Source organism: Dendrobium catenatum, unplaced genomic scaffold (genome assembly GCF_001605985.2).
Source record: "Dendrobium catenatum unplaced genomic scaffold, ASM160598v2 original_scaffold_138396, whole genome shotgun sequence".
Taxonomy (NCBI): Eukaryota; Viridiplantae; Streptophyta; class Magnoliopsida; order Asparagales; family Orchidaceae; genus Dendrobium; species Dendrobium catenatum.
The window spans coordinates 375,871-401,388 of NW_021456829.1; the positions used below are offsets into that span (position 1 = coordinate 375,871).

General features: G+C 34.5%; 1 protein-coding gene across 1 annotated transcript in view; it reads right to left on the bottom strand.

Annotated features, from left to right (window-relative positions):
• Positions 1 to 24,636, bottom strand: part of LOC114578740 — a 29,024-nt gene extending 4,388 nt beyond the window's left edge. The window contains exons 1-2 of the mRNA XM_028692167.1: positions 24,392 to 24,636; positions 491 to 603 (exon numbers count right to left, since the gene is read on the bottom strand). Of these exons, the coding sequence (XP_028548000.1) occupies positions 491 to 603; positions 24,392 to 24,518 (240 nt within the window). The 5' untranslated portion in view covers positions 24,519 to 24,636. The remainder of the gene's footprint in view (positions 1 to 490; positions 604 to 24,391) is intronic.
• Between the last annotated feature and the right edge of the window lie 882 nt (positions 24,637 to 25,518).

The following is a 25,518-nucleotide window of genomic DNA, read 5'->3' on the forward strand; positions in this document are numbered from 1 at the left end:
GTGGTGGACCATCGGTTTGCTAGTTCTATGCACTTTACTTATTTAACCTACAAATTCGATGCATGTGAGGAACCCGCTCTGACGGTTGTCTGAGGATAGCGTCTTTTTAAATTTCTTTATTTCTTTAAAATCTCCTAGCATCTTTTGTTAAGTTTTGGGTCGTTTGCGTTTATTTAATAAAGTTTGTTTTAAGTTCTACTCATTGTGTCAGTTTTCTTCTTGTGTGTCTATTGTGATCAAGAGATATAGGCTTCCTATATCTCTTGTCTAAATCAAGATCCATCTGTAAGAGTTAGAACTAAACAAAGGGAGCATGCTGAATTAAGATTTAAATCAAGTAAAGAAATAACATCAGATTAATAAAATAATCTTCCAGTAATACCTATAAATTTATAATCTGCATAGAATTTCATGAAAATTTCCATAAGATGTAACAGTTTATTGACCAACTTGCAGTAAATTCAGGCTAAAAAATAATCTGATGAGCTACTAGTTCAGCATGTACCTTGATGTCACTTCCACGGAAGAGTATGAACTCATATATTTTATCACTAGCAGGAACTTGCGAACCATCCTTGCGACCTTCAGTTCCAAAGGATCGAACTAAGACAAAATACACCAGAATCAATAATAAAGTGAACTACTCCGGATAACATACTAAAGGCCTGCAGATAGGAAAAGGCAAGGATAGAATATAATCCTTTTGGTTAGCATTGTTGGTTAGTTTCAAGTTGAATTAATTATAAAAAATTGGTATGGTAACATATAATCACAATAAAAGTAATATTCATAGCAGAAAGGGCATCCAGAACAAAAGAAACCTACTGAGAAGAATTCTAAAAGAAAATTTCTATATACATATATATATATATATGCATGATTTTGTTAGCATCAGAACTTAGCTGGAATTTCTAATTTTCAAACAAATCAAATGAAGTAGCCACAGCTACAGAATAAAAAACAATGGCATAAAAAGTATTTTTAAAACAAACAAAGAGGGTTCTAAAACTTTGATGTCCAAATCACAAAGAAAATAAAAATTAACTTACTTTTAAATGCAACTCATCTAAGAGCACCAACTGCATAATTTATAAACATGTAACGCAATTGATTGGGTATGTGTTCATTTACTTTAAAATGGTTCAGTACTATATTTTGATTCTGTCATTACAAGTAGGATTATCTATTCTTTGTTGATAATTTAGGATAAATATTTAATATTAGATGATCACGCTAGAATTTTTTTTTTCTTTTTTTATTTGCATGTCAAGTCATGTAGGTTTTGTTAAGATTTTAGGAAATTAAGCGAAAAGAAAGTAAAAAAAAAAAGTTTGAAAGGCTCAAATCAATAGCATAGTCCATAGATTCATAATCAACCCACAAATAATTGGGATTTCATTTAATTTTCTTCCCTTTTCTTCAATCCAAAGAAAGCATTAAAAAAACCACATAATGTTCCAAGAACAAATGGAAGATAGAAGGGTTGATGCTGGCAACAAATTGCTAAACAATGCTAAAGCCATAAGACAAACCTTAGTTAGGAATGAAAGGACAAGAACAAATCACAAATCTGACTTGAATGATTGGGCTAAGGCTAGTGGGCATGACAAGGAGAATGCTAGTTGTTTACATAAGTTCTTGTACTCTAACAACCACTCAATTAATTTATCATCAACTAAGCATGTCCTTTTGAAAACTTTCAGAAGAAATTTTATGAGCTCAAGTAAAAATTAATATAAAAAAATGAATCATCCTCTTTTAACAAAGGTAAAAATTATCTTAAGCATTAAAAAGAAAAATTCAGGAAAAAGATTTTACTTTAAAAATATTTTACTCCATGGTGGGATTGGTGCAAGCATTTAAACTTGGATAGTGAATGCATAAGATACATGACGAATAACAACTTGAAGTTTTCTTTATTAAACTACAAAATGCAGTCTGTGTCGCCTTTGGAGATAACTCAAAAAATAAGCTTATCGGCATAGATAAAATTAATAAAAAAATTCTTCCTCAAAGTAATCTTTTAGTAGTAGGGCCAGATTGTCCTATTGTATTACAGATTTTTAATAAAGAATTTCATAAAACCAAGATTCTTAGGTTTGAAGATGTATGGTTGTCATACCCTGCTTCTTTTGCTGTGGTGCAGAAATCTTGGAGCAAGCTAGTTAGAGGTGATCCTTTGGAGAGGTTGAATAAAAAATTTCATAGGATGTTAAGGGCTCTATTCTTTTGGAGTTGAGCTAAACATCAAAATCTTTTGGAGTTGAAGGAGAAGCTTAAAAATGAGGTGGCTGAATTGCAAACCGTGGAGACAAATGCTGAAGGCAATTCATATGATATTCTTTTGTTACTCAGAGCTAAAGTATAGGATCTAAATGTCACTCTTGCTCGTTTAAACACTTGGTGGAGACAAAGGGTGAAGGTCAAATGGTTGGGAGAAGGCGACATCAACTCAAAATTTTTTCATGCTTTTGCTAATGGTAGGAGGAATGGGAATTTTATAAAACAAGTGAAGAATGAAGTTGGTGAGATGGTGGAAGACCTGAATATTATAGAAGAAACATTTCTCAATTTATTTTCTCAAAAATGGAGTGAGAGGAGATGTGTGTTAAATGGGTGGCCGAAGCCTATTCATTCCTTAAGTTTGGAAGATTCAAAAATTTTGAATGTTGATTATTCCTTTGAAGAGATTGAAAAGGTGATTATGAGTCTTGGAAGAAACATTTCTCCTGGTGTGAATGGAATTTCAGATTCCTTCATTAAAGCATATTGGAAACTAATTGGACAAGACGTCTGGAAGGCTTTTTTACATTACATTTCTTTGGGCACTATGAGCTCTAAGTGGAAAGAAACACTTGTGGTTCTTATTCCTAAGGTCCAAAACCCGGTAGATCCTTCTCACTTTTGTCCTATAAGCTTATGTTTGTCTATTTATAAAATTATTGCAAAAATTTTATTAAATAGATTAGCTATAGGGATCAATAATCTGATTTTGGAGACCCAAGCTGCTTTTTTAAAAGGAATATCCTTATCTGAACATGTCCTTTTGGTGCAAGAATTATTTCATAAATTCAGATTTTCTAAATCTAAAAAAGGAATGGTGGCTGTAAAAATAGATATGGAATAATCCTATGATAGTATGTCTTGAACTTCTTTGAAGCTAGTGTTGGCTCATTTTGGTTTTCCATTGGGTTTTTCAAATCTTTTGATGGAATGTGTTATAGATCCTAGATTCGCTATCCTTTTCAATAGCACTAAATCAAATTGGATTGAAGCAAAAGCAGATTTAGACAAGGATGACCGTTATCTCCTTATTTGTTTATATTGTGCTCCCAACTTTTATCAAATAGTTTTTTTTCATAATGGTAAGGGTTTGGGCATCAAGGTGGCTGCCTCGGCTCCTAAGATTTCCCACCTACTATATGCGGACGATGTGCTGTTGTTCTCTGAGGCAAAATCCGTGTATTTGAGAAAGTTAAGGAGGATTATTTCTGATTATTGCAATTGGACCGGTCAATCAGTAAATTTAAATAAAACTTCAATGGTCTTGGGAAATCAGTTGGTCGAGCCAAGAGAAGGATCATTTCAAAAAATTTAATTATAAGGAAGTAAAGGAATTGAAGTACTTGGGTATCAAATTATGCATGAGAAGGTTGTTATCCTCAAATTATCTTTTTATTCTAGAGAAAACAGTTAGTAGAATGAATGGATGGGGAAACAAGTTTTTCTCATTACCTGGGAAGCTTGTTTTGATCAAATCAATGATACTTGCTACTCCGATTTTTTATGTTTCTCATTCATTGGTTCCTCTCAGCATTTTGAAAAAATTGGAGAAGATGTGTAGAGATTTTATATGGAATAAACCTAGAAATGTTCTAAGTATGCTTTATGTACCTTGGGATGTCCTTCGCAAACCTTGGGAGGAAAGAGGAAGGGGGATTCATTCAACTGTATCTATTGCTGGGCCACTAAGGGCTAAATTTGTTTGGGAATTCATTAATGAATCTAATTCATTGCTTTATAGAACATTAAGAGCAAAATATGGGAATAATATCTGGAATGATAGTTGGAAAATTTTGTTGAAAGGAGCTCAATCTCTTCGGCCTTTGATTAAATGGAAGATAGCTTCTGGTTCTTCTATTGATACTTTAAGAGATGTGTGGCTTCTTAATATAAGTCTTTCAATGTGGCCTACATTTATTAATGTTATGGAGGAGGATTTTCCTTCTCTTGATAATTTCAGTAAAGAAGGAGAATGGTATCAAGGGGACTTGTTAAGTATTTTGGAACTAATCTGATCGAGTTGATTTTACAAGTGCAGATCGTAAAGGAGGAGGCAGTTGATACAATGGAGCTTATGTTCAAGTTTTCAGGCAAATCATTGGCTTCAATGCCTAATAAGGCGAATGTCTCTGTTTTTGCTGAAAGCTTTCAGTGGAAATGGTTGAAATTAATTAAGTTTCCTCCACGAGTTGAATGTTTTTGGTGGAGATTGTTAAACAATGTTATTCCAACGTGTGACTTTCTTATGTTTAGAACATTACTGCAGGTTAACAACTGCCTGAGGGGTTGTATTGCAGCAGAGAGTATAGAACACGTTGCGGTATTCTGTGAAAAGCTTATTCAATTGATAGATTTGCTCAATAAGTGGGAATTCAAATTGCAAAAGTTTTCTTCTTTCTTGAATTGTATAAGGAAGCTGAAGCTGCTAACAAATTCCAATCCTTTTATGGCTAATCTATATTGTTCCGCTGTTTATTTTTCTTGGAAGAATAGGAATAATGTCATACATGGCAGCAAAGAGCTCGGTGTGGGGTATATGGCTTCAAGTGCTATTGTTATTTCTCTTTCTTCATCAAGTTGTAATATCTTCTCCGACCACTGGGGTGTTAATCAGCTTTCGAAGCTATCTATTTCTTCCTGGTACCCTCCTCCACCCAATTGGATTAAAGGCAACTTTGATGCGGCACTTTTAAACTCAAATGAAGCTGGAATTGCTGGAGTTTTTAGAGATCATAAGGGCAAATTTCTACTTGCCTTTGGGTTCAAATGCATTCATTGGGACATTGATTTTTTGGAGCTATTGGCTATCCGGGCTTTGAAGATTGTTCTTCAAGATTGGAAATTTGAGGCTAAAGAGAATATTATTGAAGGAGATAATTATAATGTAATTAAGTATCTTCCAAATTCTTTGGGAAAAGCTTGTAATAAATGGGACAATAAGTAGGTTGAAGACTTGTTATTCTTGAAGGACGTTGGGAATTTTTTATTTCATTTTGCTCATAGGGAATGTAATAAGTTAGCCGATTTCTGTGCTAATTTTGCTTTATTAGGAGATTTTTTGGGGAAGATCTACATTGTAATAAGATTCCTCCTTACTTTCTTTCTTTGCTTAAGGAGGATTGTGATAGGTTATCTATCACAAACTAGTTTGTAATAGTCACTTTTTTCCTAATGCTATTAGCAATTTAAAAAAAAAAAGTAGGGCCAGATTTTATCAAATCATACTAGGGCCAACCAACAATAGTATTCCAATTTCTTGGCTTCACTTGCTCCCTAACCTTCCTTCCAACAGCAAATCATCCCCCAATCTTATTGTTTTCACCTCATCTCCCACTATTTCTTCAAGAGCTTTGGTCTTGGTTATTTCCTTGTTGCATTTATTTCCTTCCATCTTTCAAGACTATTTCAAATTCATGTATTAGCAATTGAATTATTTGGGCTCAATGTGCTCATTATGATACGTTATGTCAACCTTATTTGAACTATTTTCGATAATTGTGGCAGATGAAAATAGAATTATGAGGGTCAATGTTCCTTTTAGAATGACAAAATCCAAATAAGAGCAATTGTTGAATTCTATGGTGGTGAGGCTAATATACCTAACCATGTGGGTATGCAGAAATATTAATTCACAAATACAGATTTTTCTTTTATCTGATTCTTAAGGGAAAGTTTTTCTACATTCACATTGGGCTATGCATGATCATTTTAAATTTTAGAAAACTTAGTTCCTTGACGAAAACCATGCAATTTTTATTATATTTGAAATTCATGAAGCTTAAAGTTGATTTTAGATTACTTTCATTTTACTAGGTATAAATCTTACTTTTGTCCAATAAGCCTACCGCATCAAACTTGTTCGGGCCACCCCTAATCAAAACAAGAGCAGAAACTTGGAAAAAACATGCTTTTCTATTGTGTAATCATGTAAACAAATCAACATATATTTCCATATAAAAATTAACCAATATAAAAGTGTAAATAATGTCCCAATTATTACAATCAAATTTGACAACTGTGTTATCTGTCATTATACAACCCAGTTAAATTATCACAAACTCTACTTATTGGGGCCTTCAAGTTTTGGCATCTAAATGAAACTTGGGGTTCACCTTCAACAGGTACAATCTCTCGATCCATCTCTCCTTTAACTGAAACCTACAAGTCTAACACACAACTCATAATTCTATCAAATACATGTTTGAAAAGAAAAAGACTATGAGCAATCATCCAGAATTTCCTAGCATTTAAAGTGCCAAGCACATGTTCCTATCTTATTGGCCACATCTCAGGGGGGGTTAAGCAGCACCTGTCATGCAAGCATTTTTTATTTATGATTTATTGTGCCCCCATTTGGACGTGACCACCTACAAGAAGAGCACGCATATATATACTGCTACACTATCCACTTAAGGCAAGTGTCCATAACGCGAACAATCCTAAGTGTTTTAGGAAATGAAATGTCATTTAGAGTTTAGGTCTAAAAGAATGAAGTCTAACAGGCAGTTTTTGGGCTAGATGTTGGAAAATTCTTCTTAGCTTTTGGAGCAAGGGAGAGAAATTTTCCTACATCTTAGAGATTGGAGGAAATGAGGTAAAACATGTAGCTTTGAGGCTAAGGAAAAGGGTGCTTCCTTTAGTTTTGAGGCTAAAGGAAAAGAGAAAATATATCCAATATATGACTTTGTGCCAAATGTTAGAGATTTCCCCTTAGCTTCAAAGCTAAGAAGATGGGAAAATCTCCTACAACTTTGCAGTTGGAAAAGAAGGAGAGGAAATTTATAACTTTTGGGCTAAAGTTAGAAATCTTCTAAGACTTTTGAAATCCATAAAAGTGAGAGGAGATTTGTAGCTTTGATGTTGTAAATCAATAGAAATTATTTAGACTTTTGGGGTGTCCAGAGAGAGGATTTTCCCTTTCTAACTTGAGAAGGATGGAAGGAAAAATTGGAGATATGACTTTGATTCCTATGCTTGAGTAGAGTTATTTGTTGATTTTGGTTCAACAAATAGATGATTTGGAGTAAAGTTTGATTTACTCAACATGAGCCAAGTGAAGGTGAGAGTTTTCTACAACTTTGAAGTTATCGAAAGAGAGGAATTTCTCTAAATTTTTGGATTGTAGAAAAGAGGGGAGAAAATGTAACTTATGGGTTGCAAATTAATGAATGGTCATTGAACATTTGGTGCTCAAAGAGGTCTACACTCTCCTAATTTGGGATTAGAAATGATGAGATTTCCTACAACTTTTGAGTTGTAGGAGTGAGGGAAGGAATATGCAACTTATGGATTGCAAATCCATGAATATTCCTTAAACATGTGATATTCAAAGGGAAGTATTCATTTGTCTAATTTGAGGCTAGGAAAATGAGTGATTTTCTACAATTTTGGTTTTGTAGAAGATAGGCAGAGAGAATGTAGCTTATGGACTACAAATCCATGACTGTTCTTTGAACATTTGGTATTCAAAAATATCTATTCATTTGACCAATTTGGAGTTAGGCAAATGAAGGAGTGTTGGATGTTTCCCTACAATTTTGAGTTGTAGAAGGGGAGAAATAACATGCAACTTGGAGGTTGCAAATTGGAAAAAGTTCTTTGAACTTTTGGGAAAGGAATTCATTTTCTTGACTTAGAAAGCAAATGACATGATAAATCAATAAGTTTTGTTGTCACTGATGAGGGATTAATTTACTAGGTGTAGGTAAGCAAACATAGAAGAGTGATGTGTAGGTTTGATTACACATCACCATGAAGGATTATTTGGACTCTTGGGTGTCCAAAGAATGGAGTTCATCCATCCAACTTGGGTTGGAAAAATGAATAAGAGATAGTGTGTTGATTTCTCTTGCTTGGCCAATTTCCTTATAAGCTCTCCAAAAGTCTTCTGGAAACTTTTATTTGAGTTTAGGGAAAAGCACCAAGCAATGGTGTTGGAGAGTCTCCTATGGTTTTTGAGCTAAAGAAGGTATGAGATTTCCTACGGTTTTTTATTTGTAGGAAAGAAGGGAGAAAATGCATGTTATAGGTTGCAAATTCATAATGATCCTTTGAATATTTGATGTTCAAAGGGAGGTGTTCATTTGCTTAATTTGTAACTAAGCAAATGAAAGGGAAACCTTAAGATTTGGTCTTAAGTTCAGTGTTTTACAACATGATGTATTTAGGATTTTAGATAAATCAATAATATAAGATATGAGGAAGATTGGTTGTAACTGTTAAGGCATGATAGGAGTCATTCAATGAAATATTTGGAGCCTTGAAAAGGATCCAGATATTATGCATGAAAGGGAAAGATAGATATATGTTTGTTAATTTTATGTTTCCAAAAAACAAAGGATAAAAGAACTTGGAATCTGGTTCCAAGTTCATAAAGCACATAGAATGTATTTAGGATTTTAGGGAAATCAAAAATAACACGCACAAGGAGGGGAGAGATGATTGTTTACTTATTTTGTCTCAACAGACAAGGAACGAATGACTTAGAGCTTTTTCGTAAGCTCAAAAGACTCATGTAATATAATATTTGGAACTTTGAGGAGGCTCCAAAAGTCATGCATGAGAAAAGAGAGAGGGTTTTTTTTTTATTCTGTGCTTCAGCAAAAAGGGGATGGAATGAACGTAGGATTGTGATCCTAAGATTCATGCAATAAAATGTATGGGGCATTGGGGAGGCTCTAAAACATCACACATGAGGGAAGGGAGCATTTAGAAGAAAGCCCATAATGTATGCTAGAATTCATGCAAAATAAAACATGGAGCTTTGAGAAAACTCTAAGTACGATGCATGAAGGAGAATTTGCATGATTATTTGTTGAGTTTATGTTTTAACAAATGAGGTGGATGACTTGGGATTTGTGATAGACTGGCTGATTTGATTAGGAGGGAATCAAGAAGTTTCCTAGTCAAGAGGGAATTGTTTAGGAAGGTTCTTAATCAAAGGAGAATTATTTAGGAATGTTTAAATTACAATTGGGAGGGAATTAATTAGAGAAATAAATTTAATTTAAATTCAAATCTGAAAGGGAATTATTTTGGGAAAAGAGGCTAATTTGGGAGGGAATTATGGGAGCCTATTTAAGGCTAACAATATGGTGATTTCAAATTATGCTTTGGAAGTTCGCTAAATTTAGTTTATTCTTAGATTATTTGGGCTCAAACCGGCAGCTAGGGATTTGAAAAAGTCGGATCTTCCTCTCCAATTGAAGATCCAATTGAAATTGCATCTACTTCCTATCAAAGTGGTATCAATGCACTTTGGGAGGGGAGTATTGATCGGCCGGCCGATTTGATTGGGAGGAATAAGGAAGTTTTCTAATCAAGAGGGAGTTGTTTAGGAAGGTTCTTAATCAAAGGGGAATTATTTAGGAATGTTTAAATTATAATTGGGAGGGAATTATTTAAGCAAGATATCTAATTTAAATTCAAAATCTAATGGAAATTATTTAGTGAAAAGGAGGAGGAATTAAGGGTGATTGTTTAGGAAAGTTTTAATTACAATTAGGAGGGGATTAATTAGAAAAATGAATCTAATTTGAATTCAAATCTGAAAGGGAATTATTTAGGGAAAGGGGACTAATTTGGGAGGAAATTATGGGAGCCTACTTAAGGCTAACAATAGGGTGATTTTAGATTATGTTTTGGGAATTTGTTGAATTTAGCTTATTCTTAGGTTATTTAGGCTCTAGCCGGTGACTTAGGGATTTATGAGAGCTGGATCTTCCTATCCAATTGAAGATCCAATTAAAATTGCATCCACATCATATCGATTAGCTTCAAAGATCTAAAGAATCATGTGATAGAATATTTGGAGCTTGGGGAAGGCTCTTAAACATCACATGTGAGGGGAATATTTGTTAGTTTTGTACTCGAACAAATGAGGTGGGGGGAATTTGGTTCCAAGTTTCGAACGATTCATGCAATAATGTGTTTGGAGCATGGGGGTGCTCCGAAGCATCATGCATGAAGAAAAAAAAGGGGATTACATGTTGATTTTGTAATTATTAAACAAATCACAAACCTAAGATTTGGCCCTAAGGTAACAAGATTCATGCAATCTATCATTTGAGGTTTTGAGGAAACTCCAAGTATCATGAATGAAGAGGATGTATATAAGAAAGAGAACTCCCTACTTCCTTTATGAATGTTTTGGATTCACGTGGAGAGGGCAGATTGATTTCCAGCGACTTCTACGGGATTCAAAGATCAATTTTGATGTGATCTAAGAAGAACCTGAGAGAGTATGGATGTGTAGGCTTGTCATTTTAGGATGCCAACAAATATCTAAGTCAATTGTAGTTGCCCATAGCTAATTAACTTGCAAATTACATCAAACTTGTTTAGCAAATTCCAATGTGTGGTGGGAGTACATCCATGAGCTCTTGAAAGCCGCAAATACCCCCACATTTGCTTTACAAGCACTTAAAAATTTTATAAACATGTTTTGTGATTTTGCAAATCTTAGGCATACAATGATCACAGTAATTGACATAAAGCATGCATTTGTTTGGGACTTGAGTAATGTGAACTGATTCGATCAAGTATGCAATCGCTTGAATTGGGAATTTTACTTGTTTCAACTCTCCAAATTTGGAAGAACATCAAGGATCGTTTCAAATCAATCTGTACATCATGGGATTTGAGACAAGCATGAATGTTCATGAAAGACCCCACCAATTTACAAATTATTTGAAATACACACTTGAATATTTAGAAAATTTGGAGAAAATCACAAGTATCAATGATGCAAGTCCCTTACATGTATATATTAATTCTATCATAACACAACATCTAAGTGAAAACGATGTGAGATGCGACATTTGGAGGTTCTTTGTACCTCGACATTCTACTTGGCATCGAATGAAATCACCTAAACTTAGGGTTTAGTTGAAGGCGATGGAGAAGATGCAATATATGAATGTGAAATCATGTAAGATAGAGGCATTAAACACAAGTCCAACGACCCGGTGCCTTGTTGTCATCCTTTTGGCTCTCATATGAGAGCAAATCATGAGAAATCGCATGATTTCCACGACTTAAAACAAATGGACAAAAACATACAATAGATTTCTTTGAGGGGGTGTTTGGTATCGGATTTATTTCCCGTTTTAAGTAGGATTTACGGTAAATCCAGCCAAACGCAAAAAATGGCGCCGTAAATCCGGCAAATTCGTAAATCCAGGATTTGCGGATTTTACGCCATAAATCCAGTAAATCCTTGTAAATCCAAATCCCGTTTCTACTCGGATTTACGGGATTTGGCCAAAAGAAGCGCGTGAAAGGGAGAAAGTTACCTTCACAGCGAGCGAGCGAGCTCCCGTTGCTGCTTTAGATCAAAATGTTGTAACGTCCGATCCGACAGGAAGGGAATGTCATCAAAGGAGCGAAGTCGAACAGCAACGAAGGAGCTGAAGAAGCGACTAGTGCAATCTCTACACCTCCTACGAAGCAATGAAGCCAAACAGCAAGGACGAACAAGAGAATTAAAAGCAAATCCTTGACGCCTCAGCCATTATTGGTTAACTTAATTAATATAATTTAAAATATTCATAACTAAGTAAATTAATTAAATAATTAATAGTACAATTAGTGTATAAATTAATTATCTAATTTAACTTAATTAAATAATTAGTAATATAATTAGTAATTAAAAATTAGTTTAATTATCTTAATTAATGTAATTTAAAATATAAATTATTAAACATATAATTAATAATATGAATAATAATTAAATAATTAATGAGCATTAGAATTCTTAAGTGATTAATGAAATAATTAATAATAAAATTTATAATTAAAACTACTAAAATAGTAATTAAATTATTAATTAAATAATTAGTTGGACTATTAGTTAAATAAATAATTATTTCCTTGATACCAAATAACTTTATAACTTGATGCGGAAGCAAATTAAGTGGCTTCATATTACTCCTTCAATTTTAAATCTCCAACCATTTTAAATCCTGTTATCTGTTGTCAAACATCTTTGTGGATTTAACAGGATTTAAAAATTATCATACCAAACACAATTCAGAATTTAAAAGCCCAGGATTTACTAAATCCGGATTTACAGAATTTAGTAAATCCTATTAAAATTGAATCCAATCCTATACCAAACACCCCCTGAGTTTGGAAGATAAAACACGAGGTTTTTACGGATCTATGGGGTTTGGAGCATTAAACACACAACTAATGGGCCGATAGACCTAGGTTTCACTAAGTTTTTGAGAGGTTTACCTTGCCGGGTTATCAAGGAGCAGCCATCATCCACTCGCCTGGTCAAAAGGCGAGAAAGCGATAGGAAAGAGGTGATGAGATGTTGTCCAATAAGTTCTGGATGCCATCGCTGCTGTCACGAACTCATCGGAGATTATTTGGGAGGATAATGAGACCTCCTACTTCTTCCTTGCGGCAGTAGAAAAGAACTAGAGAAGCAAAAGAACTATAGCAGCAAATAGGGGGAAGTTTTCTCCTCAGATCATAAGAGAAGAAAACGGCTGCGAGGATCACCGATTTGGAGGGTTGAACACCTAGGGTTTCGGCAACTAAGGGAGACAAAGGTTTGGAGGACTAGCTTCTCAAAGAGACAAAGCTCTAGAGGGATTCGGCGGCTTAGGTTTCGAATGCCTAGAAGGGTTGGGCAATTGGAGATGCTCAGATTCCTGGGAGAGTCGCCCATGGAGAAGCTATGATCCGCTTAGAAGACCTACACACTGAGGGCTTTCGAGGTCTCCCTCACTCTCTCTCTCTCTGGGAAGCACAAGCACGAAGACTGAATGACCTTTCTCCTTGCCTCCCACTCTCTCTATACGTGAAACGAGATCATGGGCTATCTGAGAAGATTTTCTTCCACAAGATCGTTGTTTTAGCCACGAAAATCAGAGGAAAAGACCTGTAGCAGTGGTCTTTAAATCTCATCTCTTATATCCAATTTCCTGATCTTAGGGAATGATTAAAAAAGACCAAAAAGTCCAATTTAACCTGTTTGGGATTAAATTGGACCTAAATTGGGTCAATTGGGTTAAAATTTAGCCCAAATGAGGTTCGATCCGAATCGATTTGGGTCTATTGGGTCTGATTGAGCAAATTTTGTGAAATTAAGCTCAAATCCGCATCAAATTGCGTCGAATTTGGTTCGACAAGGTTAGACCAGGTTCAATTTTGGCAAAATTAGGCCAATTTTGATTAATTTGAGTTTAATTTGACAAAATTGAATTTAATTTGATTAAATATAGGTCATATTTCAGTTAAATTTCACTCAATGATGCTCAATTAAGTTGATCGAGCGTGATCAAGCCCAATCGAGCTCAAATCAGCTCAAAAGCGACTAATTTAGGTTCGACACAAAATAACCATTAACATTTAATTATTTTTTATGATAAAAAACATACTCTAGTGTGGGCTAATGGTTAGAAATATGATGTACACCATACAGGTTCACCAAGTTAAAAGCAATCCATAAGAGCAGTAAAGAGTTTCAAGAAAATCAACAAGGATGAATCATCAGGAGGCACATCAAGTCAAAATGATTTGATGAAGACAAGTTCAAGCTGTTTAAAACAAAGTATATGACTTAAGGGTATATGCAAAATCAAGAATTTAAATCAAATTGGAATTTTAACTATCCCAAGTTTGAAGAATTAGAAAAAACATGTATTATAAAAAATCTTGAGTATCATTAGTCGTGAGACATCTAGTCATTATGAAAAAGCAAAACTCCCTCTCACAAATGGTAACAATTTCGGAAAGGAAGTGATGCAAATTTAACTTGATTTTTGATGGATGAGAAGTTTAAGGATATGATTGAGGGTTCTAGGAAATGGTTAAGAGATTTTTGGAGAAGAGGTGGTAGAGAGAAAAAGAGGAGGAAAAATTAGTATATGAATGGGGAGGAAATTTCCTGATCATGTGTGATAAAGCGAGCAAGGGAGGAGAGAGAAAAACTATAGATAAATAAAGTGGAGGGATGTAAAATACAAGAACGAAGAAAACGTGAAAAAAAAAAAAAAGCAAATTTGTGGCAAATTGAAGAAAACAAGTGCATAAAGAATATGATTTTTTTTTATGCCAAACTGATGTAGAATAAGAAATGTAAGTGTGTAAAGTAGATGGATTTAGTAGAGAATGAAGAGAAAAATTAAGGGAAAAAAAGATAAACAATGAATCATCAAGCTGCAGATGTTGAGCAGAGAGGGGTTAAGATATTGGGTATACAACAAACACAATCAATCTTCGTTTGATATTCTTCCCACTTATTGTGTAAAGTGGAAGGATTTATTAATCATCAGTATGCAATAAACACTATCAATCTTTTTTTGATATTCTTCCAACTTGCAATCTTCACGGGTAAGAAAATAATCAACTAACTAAATATGCAAACTAAATACACAAGCAAGTGTATCAATGTAGGAGAGAAGAGTGATAAGTGAAAAAATTAGTGATCAATGTTTAAGTACAATATAAACGTTGTGATACTCAACTCAATAAGCACACAAGCTTGTAATCAAGTAAATTAACAAACAAGTGTAGCCACACACAAATGCAGTGGTGTTGAATATAATTTAGCCTAATTGTGTGAGTGTTGAAACAAGCAAACTCAATATAAATGGATTAACATTGTTGCACAAGCTTACGAACTATTAATCAAACACTAAAGCAGTCCAACAAATATTTGCCACAAAGACATGATTGTGATAAATAAATTTATACTATGTGAGAGCAATTAACTTTGGAATGCAAATAATTTGATCTACTCAATCAAAATGGTAAACAACATTACCATATTAATCTCCAAATGAACATTCAAATTTACAAAATTACTAATAAAATATTTGAGAAATAAATCTAACTATAGAGCAAATGCACAAAATGATTTTTATATACTTTATATAGTTTTCTCCATTAGACACATTGGAGAAAAAGGATTCATGTAGCCAAACCCACGTAGTGGGACATAAAGGCATGATGTTGTTGTTTTTGTTAAAACTTAACTAGCATTCATCTACTCCTAAGCATTTTCTTGTTTAGGATTTCATTAATCAGTTGCTACCGCAAGACAAATTCTTTTATTCCTTGAGTTGATGGAGGAATGATTACAATATACACACTCTCCTTAACTTGTAATTGCAACTTAAATACCTTTCTTTCACTGGATATGTCTAGTGGGAGAGAGAAAGATAGAGAGAGAACGTCTGCGGAATTTTGAATTCCTGCTTCACGGTTTTTCCGCCGATCGTTGATGGCGATGGAGGATCGCCGGACTGCGGCATCTGGTGCTCCAGTCATCCTCCATCCACCTCCTCCTCCATCTTCTCGAAAGGTTTTACGTCAAATTGATTAGTCTCCTCCGGCTTTTGGAGATACTGGTTATGAGAAAGAAGGTAAACTCTGGTTCAATAAGGAACGCCCTCTGGTTATCAAGGAAGGAGGACTTTTGGTTAAAAAGAAGAGTCTTGATTGTATTGGAAAGGGAAAGCAAATCTTGATGGAAGAAAATTGTAATTCACATGCTTTGGATAACAACTTTTCTGACAAGATCATTAATCCGATAAATTCTCTTACTTTTGATAATTGCATGCCAACTTCTTGTAAAATTGGGTCAACTATAAAGGAGACAGATGGAAATCGAGCATTGCATGAAATCCAGATTACTGAAGATCTGGGTAGAACTAGAACAAACGCTTGTGATAAGGTTCAAGATAGCTTAGATGTTAATCTTCTTAATTCAGACCTACTCAAGGTTCGTGATTGTGAAGTGGGAGAGCTTGGGAACTGCAGTAATCAAAAGGAATTTATTGATCGTCCCAAAAATTCAACTGGTTTTTCTGATTTGAATGTATGGAAGAAGAAGGCTAATAACAAAGTTTCATATTTAAATTTTGGTGAAAATTTCACGAAGGAAGATGGTGTGGTTAAGCTCCATGTTGAAAAGGAAATATAAAATTCCAACAGACTTCAGAAGGCTCTGGCTATTAAGGTCTTCGGTAATAATGTTCCTTTCAATGTCATTAGAATTGAGTTAAGGAAGCAATGGTCAAGAATTGGAAAGTTTCATTTAACCCAATTGGGGTTAGGCTGGGTGCTCTGTGCTTTTGAAAAACAGGAATCTTTGGAGGAAATCATTGCTTCCGGTCCATGGTATGTCAATGGCAACATAGTAGGCATGGATAAATGGACAGCCTCGTTCTCTCCTACTTCTTTCAAAGGGCTTATAGCTCCAATCTGGATTCGTATGCCCAATCTTCCTCTTCAATGTTGGGATGAAGTTAATGTGTGCAGAATTGCTTCCATGGTGGTTTCTCCTTATTTGTTAGATGGAAACATATTCCAATGGAGTCGGAGAGAATTTGCAAGAGTTTGTGTGAGAGTCAAGCTTGATGAGAAACTTCCTTTGGGAGTATGGGTGGAAGGAGAATTAGGGAAATTCTATCAAAATATAGAATATGAAAGGTTACCTACATTTTGCTTTAAATGTGGTAAGCTGGGTCATCTAAGGGAGGACTGTTTGAAAAATTCTATTCCTGTCACTAATAAGACAGGTGGAGAAGATTAGGTCAGCAAAGTTCATAAAGCTTCAGATCCTAATTCCAAATCTCAAGTGGTTGCTTCAAACATTGAAGTTAATAAAGAGATGTATGGGTCGTGGATTCATGTGGAATATAAAAAAAAGAAGGCTCTGAGAACAGATTCTAATAAAGGAGAAGACAGATTCTGTAAATCTAATTTGGAGGAAAAGTCAAATGCTGTTACTAGTAACAGCATTGAAGAAGTTGCTGGAAAAAATATGCTGGAGGAAGTCACTACTGAGGGTACAATTCAGATTCCTATTGCTAAAGGTGGGAAGAAAGAAGTACATTCTGAAGAAGTTTGGAGCTGTGATGAATTGATCAGCCAGAGAAAGTCTGAAGAAATGGCTGCTGCTGGAATTGCTGAAGGAATTCCTTCTTTCAAAAACAAATTTGATGCTTTGGGAACTTTGGCTGAATTAGGGGAGATATTGGTAGGAAATATCACTCCTGGAATTCAAGGTCAGGAGGAAATTCAACCCAGAAGAGTTTGCAGGAAGATACAGGTCCTAATAACGAAGGAATCATATTAACTGAAGACAGCTCTTCAACTTTGAAAAAGAAAGGCATGAAACAGTTGAAAGGCCTTGGACCCATCAATTTGAAGACTAGAAATAAGAAAACGGATGGTAATGTTAAGGAGGAGGGGAAATCTTCCCCACTAATCCATTAATGAATTCCATATTGATTTGGAATTGTAGAGGAGCCAAAAAAAAGAAGGCTTCTCTCTACCTCAAGGAGGTAGTAAAAGATCAAAATGTTTTGTTTATTGGGCTGTTAGAAACTAAAATGGTTTCTATTGAACTTAAAGATGTGGAGTCTTTGATTGGCATTGACTGGGATTTCAGTTATATTCCTTCAGCCGGTTTATCCGGAGATATTCTAGTGCTTTGGAGGAGGAAGTTGGCTAAATTCAGCAAAATTGACTCTTCTTCTCAATTCATATTTGGTGATTTAGATATTCTCAATAAAGGGAAATGGAGGATTGCCACCATCTATGGAAGCAAAGATGTTTACAATAGGAGATTTCTTTGGAGTGGGTTGGAACCATATATCACCAATGATTGGCCTATGGTGATTGGAGGAGACTTTAATTGTCTTTTATCCAAAGAAGACAAGAAGGGAGGTAGGAGATTTTCATTTTCTTTGGGTCCTAAAGAGATGAAATCTTTCATGACCTCTAATGATCTTCATGAGCTAGGATTTATTGGTCCTAGGCTAACTTGGAGTAACAACAAAAGGGGAGTTGATCGGATTATGGAAAGATTAGACAGGATGTTGGTCAATTCTGTTTCGGTGAATTACAATCAGCATTTAGTAGTTAAGCATCTCCCCAGGATTGCTTCGGATCATTGTCCAATTCTTCTCAAAATTTCAGACTTCTCTTCTAAAGGTATGAAATCTTTCAATTTTGAGGATGTTTGGGCTTCTTACCCGGATTCTTACGCAGTGGTGGAAAAAGCTTGGAAACGGAGGGATAGTGGAACTGTAGCTGAAATTCTCAATTACAAATTGAAAAGATCTCTTAAATCCTTATTCTTTTGGAGTAAGGCAAAACTTAAAGTCTTGGATCTTCTAAAAGACTTGCTCAAAGATGAAATTTTAAAGCTTCAAATCAAGGAAGTTGAAGTCGGTGGGCTTTCTCAAGATGAGTATTTTTTGCTGAAATTTAAAATTAATGAGCTTAATTCTACTTTGGCTCGTTTAAACACATGGTGGAGACAAAGATATAAAGTAAAATGGATAGGGGAAGGTGATCAAAACTCTAAGTTTTTTCATACTATGGCTAGTGCTAGAAAGAATACCAATTTCATCCACTGTATTAAAGATAGCAATGGAATCATAGTAGAGGAGCAAAAGCAAATTGAAGATGTGTTAATTCAGTTTTTTAAAGACAAATGGCGTGATAGGAGATGCTTGCTTGAAGGTTGGCCGGAGAATCATCACTTTCTGGAAGAGGAAGATAGGAGTTATTTAAATAGCAACTTCATGTTAGAAGAAGTTGAAAAAGCTATAAGTGAAACTACGGGCTTCACTTCTCCTGGTGAGGATGGGATATCTTACTCCTTTATTAAATGTTACTGGTATATTATTAAAACTGAATTCTGGGAAGCATTGAATTCGTTTTTTCAAACAGCTAAAATGGATGTTAATTGTAAAAAAAACTTTTAAAGTTCTTATTCTCAAAATCAGTAACCCGAATTATGCTCACAATTATAGACATATTAGCCTTTGTAACACGGTTTACAAGATTGCTTCGAAGGTTATTCTTAATAGAATGAAAGGTATCATTCCGAAACTCATCACTGCAGAGCAGGCCGCTTTTGTTAAAGGTAGATCTCTTCAAGACCATGTGTTAATTGCTCAAGAACTTTTCCACAAATTCAGACTCTCTAAAGCTTCTAAAGGTCTTGTGTCTATTAAACTAGACATGAAACAGGCTTATGATTCTATGGGATGGCCTACTCTTCAAAAGGTTCTTTCTTATTTTGGATTTCCTGAATTCTTCTCAAAATTAATCCTGGAATGTGTTCAAAATCCCTCTTTCTCTATATTGATCAATGGAAATCCATCTAGTTGGATCAAAGCAAGGAGTGGGTTTAATCAAGGTTGTCCCTTGTCACCTTATCTTTTTATACTTTGTTCACAGCTTCTTACTAATGGCATTATGGAGAAGGATGAAATTGGTGTTCAGATTAGTAAGAATGGTCCAAGAATTTCGCAGATGATATCATATTCTTTGCTGAAGCAAAACTTAAGAATGTGAAAGCTATTAAAAGCATTGTTAGCAGGTATTGTGAATGGACTGGCCAAAATGTTAATTCAAATAAGTCAGGAATCTTATTTGGAAAAGCAGTCAATAAACGGAAGAACAGGAAGATTAAAAGGATCATGGGATATAATGAAGTTAAGGAGCTTAATTATCTGGTTTCCAAACTGGCATTAAGGAGGCTTTCAAGGATGGATTTCAAATTCTTATTATACAAGGTACTAAAGAAGCTGAACAGTTGGGGTTTAAAATTTATTTCACTGGCAGGGAAAATAACTTTGGTTAAGGCTGTCATTCTTGCTCTTCCTTCCTTTCATTCCATGATATCTTTGGTTCCTAAAGCTGTACTTGGTGAAATTGAGAAACTCTGCAGAAATTTTATTTGGGACAAGTCCAATGAGGGATATGGCTTACATTATATAAGCTGGAATAAACTTTGTGATCCTATTGATTCAGGAGGCAGAGGTCTGCAGTCTTGTTCCAATAAAGTGGGTCCTTTAAGGGCCAAAATTGCCTGGAAATACATGAAATATGAAGAATCATTATTGCATAAAACTTTGTTTCCTAGATATGGATCTTGTTGGAAGGCTGTGAACAGAAATAATTCAAATTCTTCAGCTTAGAAGATAATTAAAGATGGAAGCAAATTCTTGAAGAAAATCGTGAGATGGGATATTGCAAACGGTAATTCAATAGATGTATTTGAAGATACATGGATTTTAGATAAAAGTCTTAACAGGTGGCCGACTTTTGTCAATTCCATAGAAGATGTGGATGGAGTTTTGACGGTGGAAAAGTTTATATATGGAAGTCATTGGAATTTGCCAGAACTGCATAAGTTTTTCGATAATGACCTAGTTGAACTCATCTATCAAATTGAAATTAAAACAGAGCTTTCTGAAGATCAATTTGATCTTATTCACATGGAATCTGGTAGAACTATCACTTCTATGGCAGCTGGAATAAATTCCTCTCCTTATTCTGATAAGACATTATGAAAATGGCTCAAAAAATCTAAATTGAATGCTAGAGTGGAGAATTTCTGCTGGAGACTTTTTAATAATGCATTGCCAACCAATTCGTTTTTAACATATAGAAGACTTCAAACCAATTCTTACTATCCTAGAGGCTGTCATGAAGAAGAGAATGTTTGTCATCTAACTTGTAGATGTCAAAAATTGGTTGAAGTCATTAAAATTCTGAATATGTGGGGCTTTCATATCCCGTTATTCAATGATAAGGAGGAGTTGTTTGGTTGGCTGGTCAGACAAAATGCTTTTCTTTCTAGCTTATTGTGTAATGCCGTCTATCTTAATTGGAAGGAGAGAAATGAGCTTATTCATGGGAAAAAAGAAAGGAGTTCTGTTTATATAGCTGCTGAGGCGGTCAGCTTTGTAGGCGTTTTTAATACTCCTAATTTCATCAATTCGGGCCGATTGGGTACTAATCAGCGTTTGATGTTTGAAGATCATTGGTACTCTCCTCCACCCGATTGGATCAAGGTGAATATAGATGCAACTTCATTTCCTTCTTATAGAGGAGGAGTTGGAGGTGTAATAAGGGACCACAAAGGAAGACTCATAGCAGCTTATGGAAGACCCGAAATGTATTGGGATATCACTTACTTGGAATTTCTTGCTATTGCCTCTGTTAAAGAAGTTTTCAAAGATCGGATGCAAGGATACAAAGGTATAGTCATTGAAAGTGATAATGTCAATATTATCAAATTCATACACAATAATACAAAAAAAGCCGTTAAAGGTATGGATAAATTTTCTTCGGTGGATAATTTTAATTTTGTTATTTTCAACTGTGTGAAAAGAGATTGTAACAAGTTAGCTGACCTTTGTGTTAACTTTGGTGTTTTTTCTAGTTTTTTCTTTTGGAAGACAATTTAATTGATAAGATTCCTCCTTCGTTTGTAAACATTTTGAAGGAGGAATCTTTAGCTTGTACTTAGTTGGGGCTCTTTTTCCCCTTTTTCTTTTTCTAGTTATGCTTATTGATTTCTTCAGAAAAAAAAACTCTTGTATACACTAGATTACCTTCCCTCAAAGTATTTTATCACCAAACAACTATGAACTATACAATATCTTACAAATCTTTGCTACATATAATATAAAAGTTTAGTATAAGTATTTCAAACACTGATATTGAGTTAGAGAAATTTACTCAGGACCTAATGATATAATCTAATGCAAGGTTTAAAATTGCGCAATTGGGAATTGAGGCGTTTTCGTTCGTGAGGCAAGGCGTAAGCCTCAAGGCGTTTTGAGCCGTAAGCCTCAAAAATTAAAAATTGCATAAAATCAAAATAAAAGTTAAAAGTAATTTTTTATATAATATCCAAATAATATGTTAAAAGATGACATATTAACTTTCTATTGAACAATGAAGTAACAAATTTACATACATATGAAATAAAAAACTATAGAAGATGCATTGTGTTAAGTGATAAATTATGTAAAATAGAATTGAAATCCAAATATTATAGGAACAAAACATAAAACATATGAACTGCATAAAAGTATCATATAACATCAAGTTCAGCTCAAATTTTTTTCTTTCTCAATTACCTACTCATCTATGTTTAATTCCTACAGAAAACTGAAACAATTAGCAACTTAGATATCATTTGTACTATCATTACTAAGGGAATTTTTATTTGAGTCACTATCATAACAAACTGGTCACTTGCCTGCTCATCATGTAAGGTCCAATACCTCTCAATCTGCTTCTTTTCATTTATTTTAGTCATCTTTATCTTTCATAAATGTTTGTTATCAACATAAAGATACTACAAAATTTTAAGAGATGGTGGTGGCATGCGGCTTTCAAGTGATCCTTTGTGGCAACTACAAGGATGGTGGCTATGATGAAGGCGGTGGGCTAGAGGACGAAGCAATTGAGAGGAAGTTGTTGCGGCTTGGGAGTGCAAGAAAGTATGATTTTTTTTAGGCTTTTGTATAGGATTTAGGTAAGTTTTAAATAAAAAACAAATAAATAGAGTGAGGCGTGCGCCTCATGCCAGAGAGGCGAGACGCACCTCAAGGCGGGCCTCATCCAAGATGAGGCGTAAGCCTCATAAAAAAACACAATGTGTAAGTCCCAAGGCATTTTTTACAGGAATTGCACTGAGGCGGACCTCAAGGAAAGCCTCATATTGCGCAATTTTAGACAATGATATGATGAACACTTGGAATTTTCTCCAAATGCTCATTCAATTTAGATCAAACTTTATATTTTTTCCTATATTCTTATAATGAAGAGTGGTGAATATTTATAAGCAAATTATGATGGCTAAATAATCCTTCAATAGATCTCTAGGAATCCTTAATTCTATTCTGAGAAAATTAGTTGTTATGCCTAAGCTATAGATGATCCTATATAAAATCTTCAGTCACAGTTAGATAATTTTTGTTTTGATCGTATGCTAGATTCACAAAATAGGCTCATTATTTGGATTATTTTAGCAAATTGTCTACACAATCTATGGATCATGTTTGACCCGAGTATCATGGACTACACATATGATCCCTAGTACTCTAGATGATGAATAAGTTGTCTAGATAATTTAAAAAATTATGAGTACGTATATAGAAAAGGATTTTAAATTTCAAATATTTTAAATACATTAAGCATGTCCTTATCTGACAAGCTGTCAGAATAGGAAAGGATTTCAAATATTTCAAAAAATTATGAGTAAATATATGAGTTAGCGGTGTTAAATGCAAAAAAATTCAAATTAATTAAGAATATAGGCCATCTGCCATTCAATGCATGTATAAGAAAGACTGGTAGTAGAAACAAATGCTGATAAAAAAATCAAAAGTAAGCAACAAAAAATAAGAAATAGCCAACCATCAACAAATAGATATAGTAGTATAACAAAGTTCCCCTTGGATGGTGCATTCTTATAGTAGTATAACAAAGTTCCCCATGGATGGTGCATAAGAATGCATTATACGTCTATCAACCAAAGAGCTCAACTGATATCATTTCTTAAAAAGGTTTCCAATGCAAAAATAAAGGATATTTTTGCTAATAATTAACCATAAGAAAAATATAAAGAGATAGTATGAAGACCTGAAGTATAAAAGAAAGGATTAAAAAAACAAAAAAATAAGTAGTAAAGATAAAAAGTTCTACTATCACAATCCCACCATACAATAAATAGCTCGAACAAGAAGACCAACAACAAAATCAAGCCTTTATCCTAATATGTATGATCGGCTATTTGAAACCTTTTTTCTCAAATTGTTATTTAAATCTAATAAAAATAGGTCATTTCTAATACTTTTTAATCAAGTGTTTTTAGGTCTACCTCTACCTTTCTTAACATGATCGGGATCTAATATATCTACTCTCCTAATTGGGTCATCGGAATGCCTACTTTTTATGTGATCAAATCATTTAGGGCGACTGCTACTAGAGCTACTCCAACCTTTTCAAGTATATACTTGTTTTGTATTTTATCTCTAAGTGTAAAGCCAATCATGACTCATCCACCAAAGCATGCTCATCTCTGCACCACTTAACTTAATTTTATGCTTCACATTATAAGAAGATCATGGAGCCTAACCAGGCAAACAAAAAATTCCGAAAAGATGGTCCGACCATCAAGCCGGCCTCTAAAAACATGTGAACACACAATTCATGAAACGATATAGAGTAATTACAACTAAAAATATGACTTTCACATAAAACGCAATAAGATAAACAAATTCCAGCAAGGGTATAAAAAATCGGAAAAGAAAAAAGTATGAGGGTTTACCATTGCGCAATCCAATGCTGGATTCGTCTGTGTTGATGATGTAGAGGATGCCCTCGTACCTGATTTCGCTCTTGGAGGTGAGGCTGATGAGGCTCCCGATGTAGGAGTCAGGCGAGGGGCTGGACATCGAAACGTCTGCCGCCGTGGATTTCACTTAACAGAGGAATACCAGATTCTTGCGCCTTACAGGGGAGAAAAGGGAGAAAACCCGCGTTCGAAATAGAGGCAATGGTGCGAATGTTACATTCGCTTTGTATTAATTTTATGGGTTTTTTTTTTTTACTTTTTTGTATATATACATTTAGGCAAATCTAGACAAATACATGCATACCATATATCCAAGCTTCTATCAACGAAAATTTATTAGGTCCGATCACTGGACGTAGAGATACGTCCGGACACCAATAAATTATTGACATGTAGAATGTACACATGTCCGCGGAATTTTAAGTCAAGCGCGTCAAAAGCGCAGGTAAAGCGCAAGTAATGTGCATATAAAGCGCAGGCAAAGTACATGTAAAATGTAGTCAAAGCGCAGTAAAAAAGTGCAGTTAAAGCGTAGTCAAAGTGCACATAAAGCGCAGTTAAAGCACAATCAAAAAGCACAGTCAAAAAGCGCAGTCAAAGTGCAATCCACGTGGCAAATTTTAATTGGATGTCCGGACCTATTTTTAGGTCTGGTGACCGGACCTAATAATTCCTCCTAATCAACACATCTTAAAAGCTCTCAACCAACACATCAAGATGTGATGCACAGGAATATTTTATTTTTTTTAGGAATATTTTATTCCTTTAATTAAAAAACAACATATTCTCCTTAGCCACAACTCAAAAGAGACATGTTAATTTACAAGAGAACTTGACTCACATAGGTGACAATGATTTAAGAACTCATCTTAACCAAGGTGGATACCACCTATCTATTGGTCCGAGCAACTACTATCTATGAAATCATCCATGGCAAATAATGAAGATGACTTCGAAAGGCAACCTATTGATTGGCTACACAACTATATATACACACCAAACTAGTGATTTCTTGAAGAGCTTGGTAGACGATTTCATCAAATTAGACCTTTCAATCAAGCTACAAAAGAAAATTATATTCTCTTATTTTTTTTATAGCC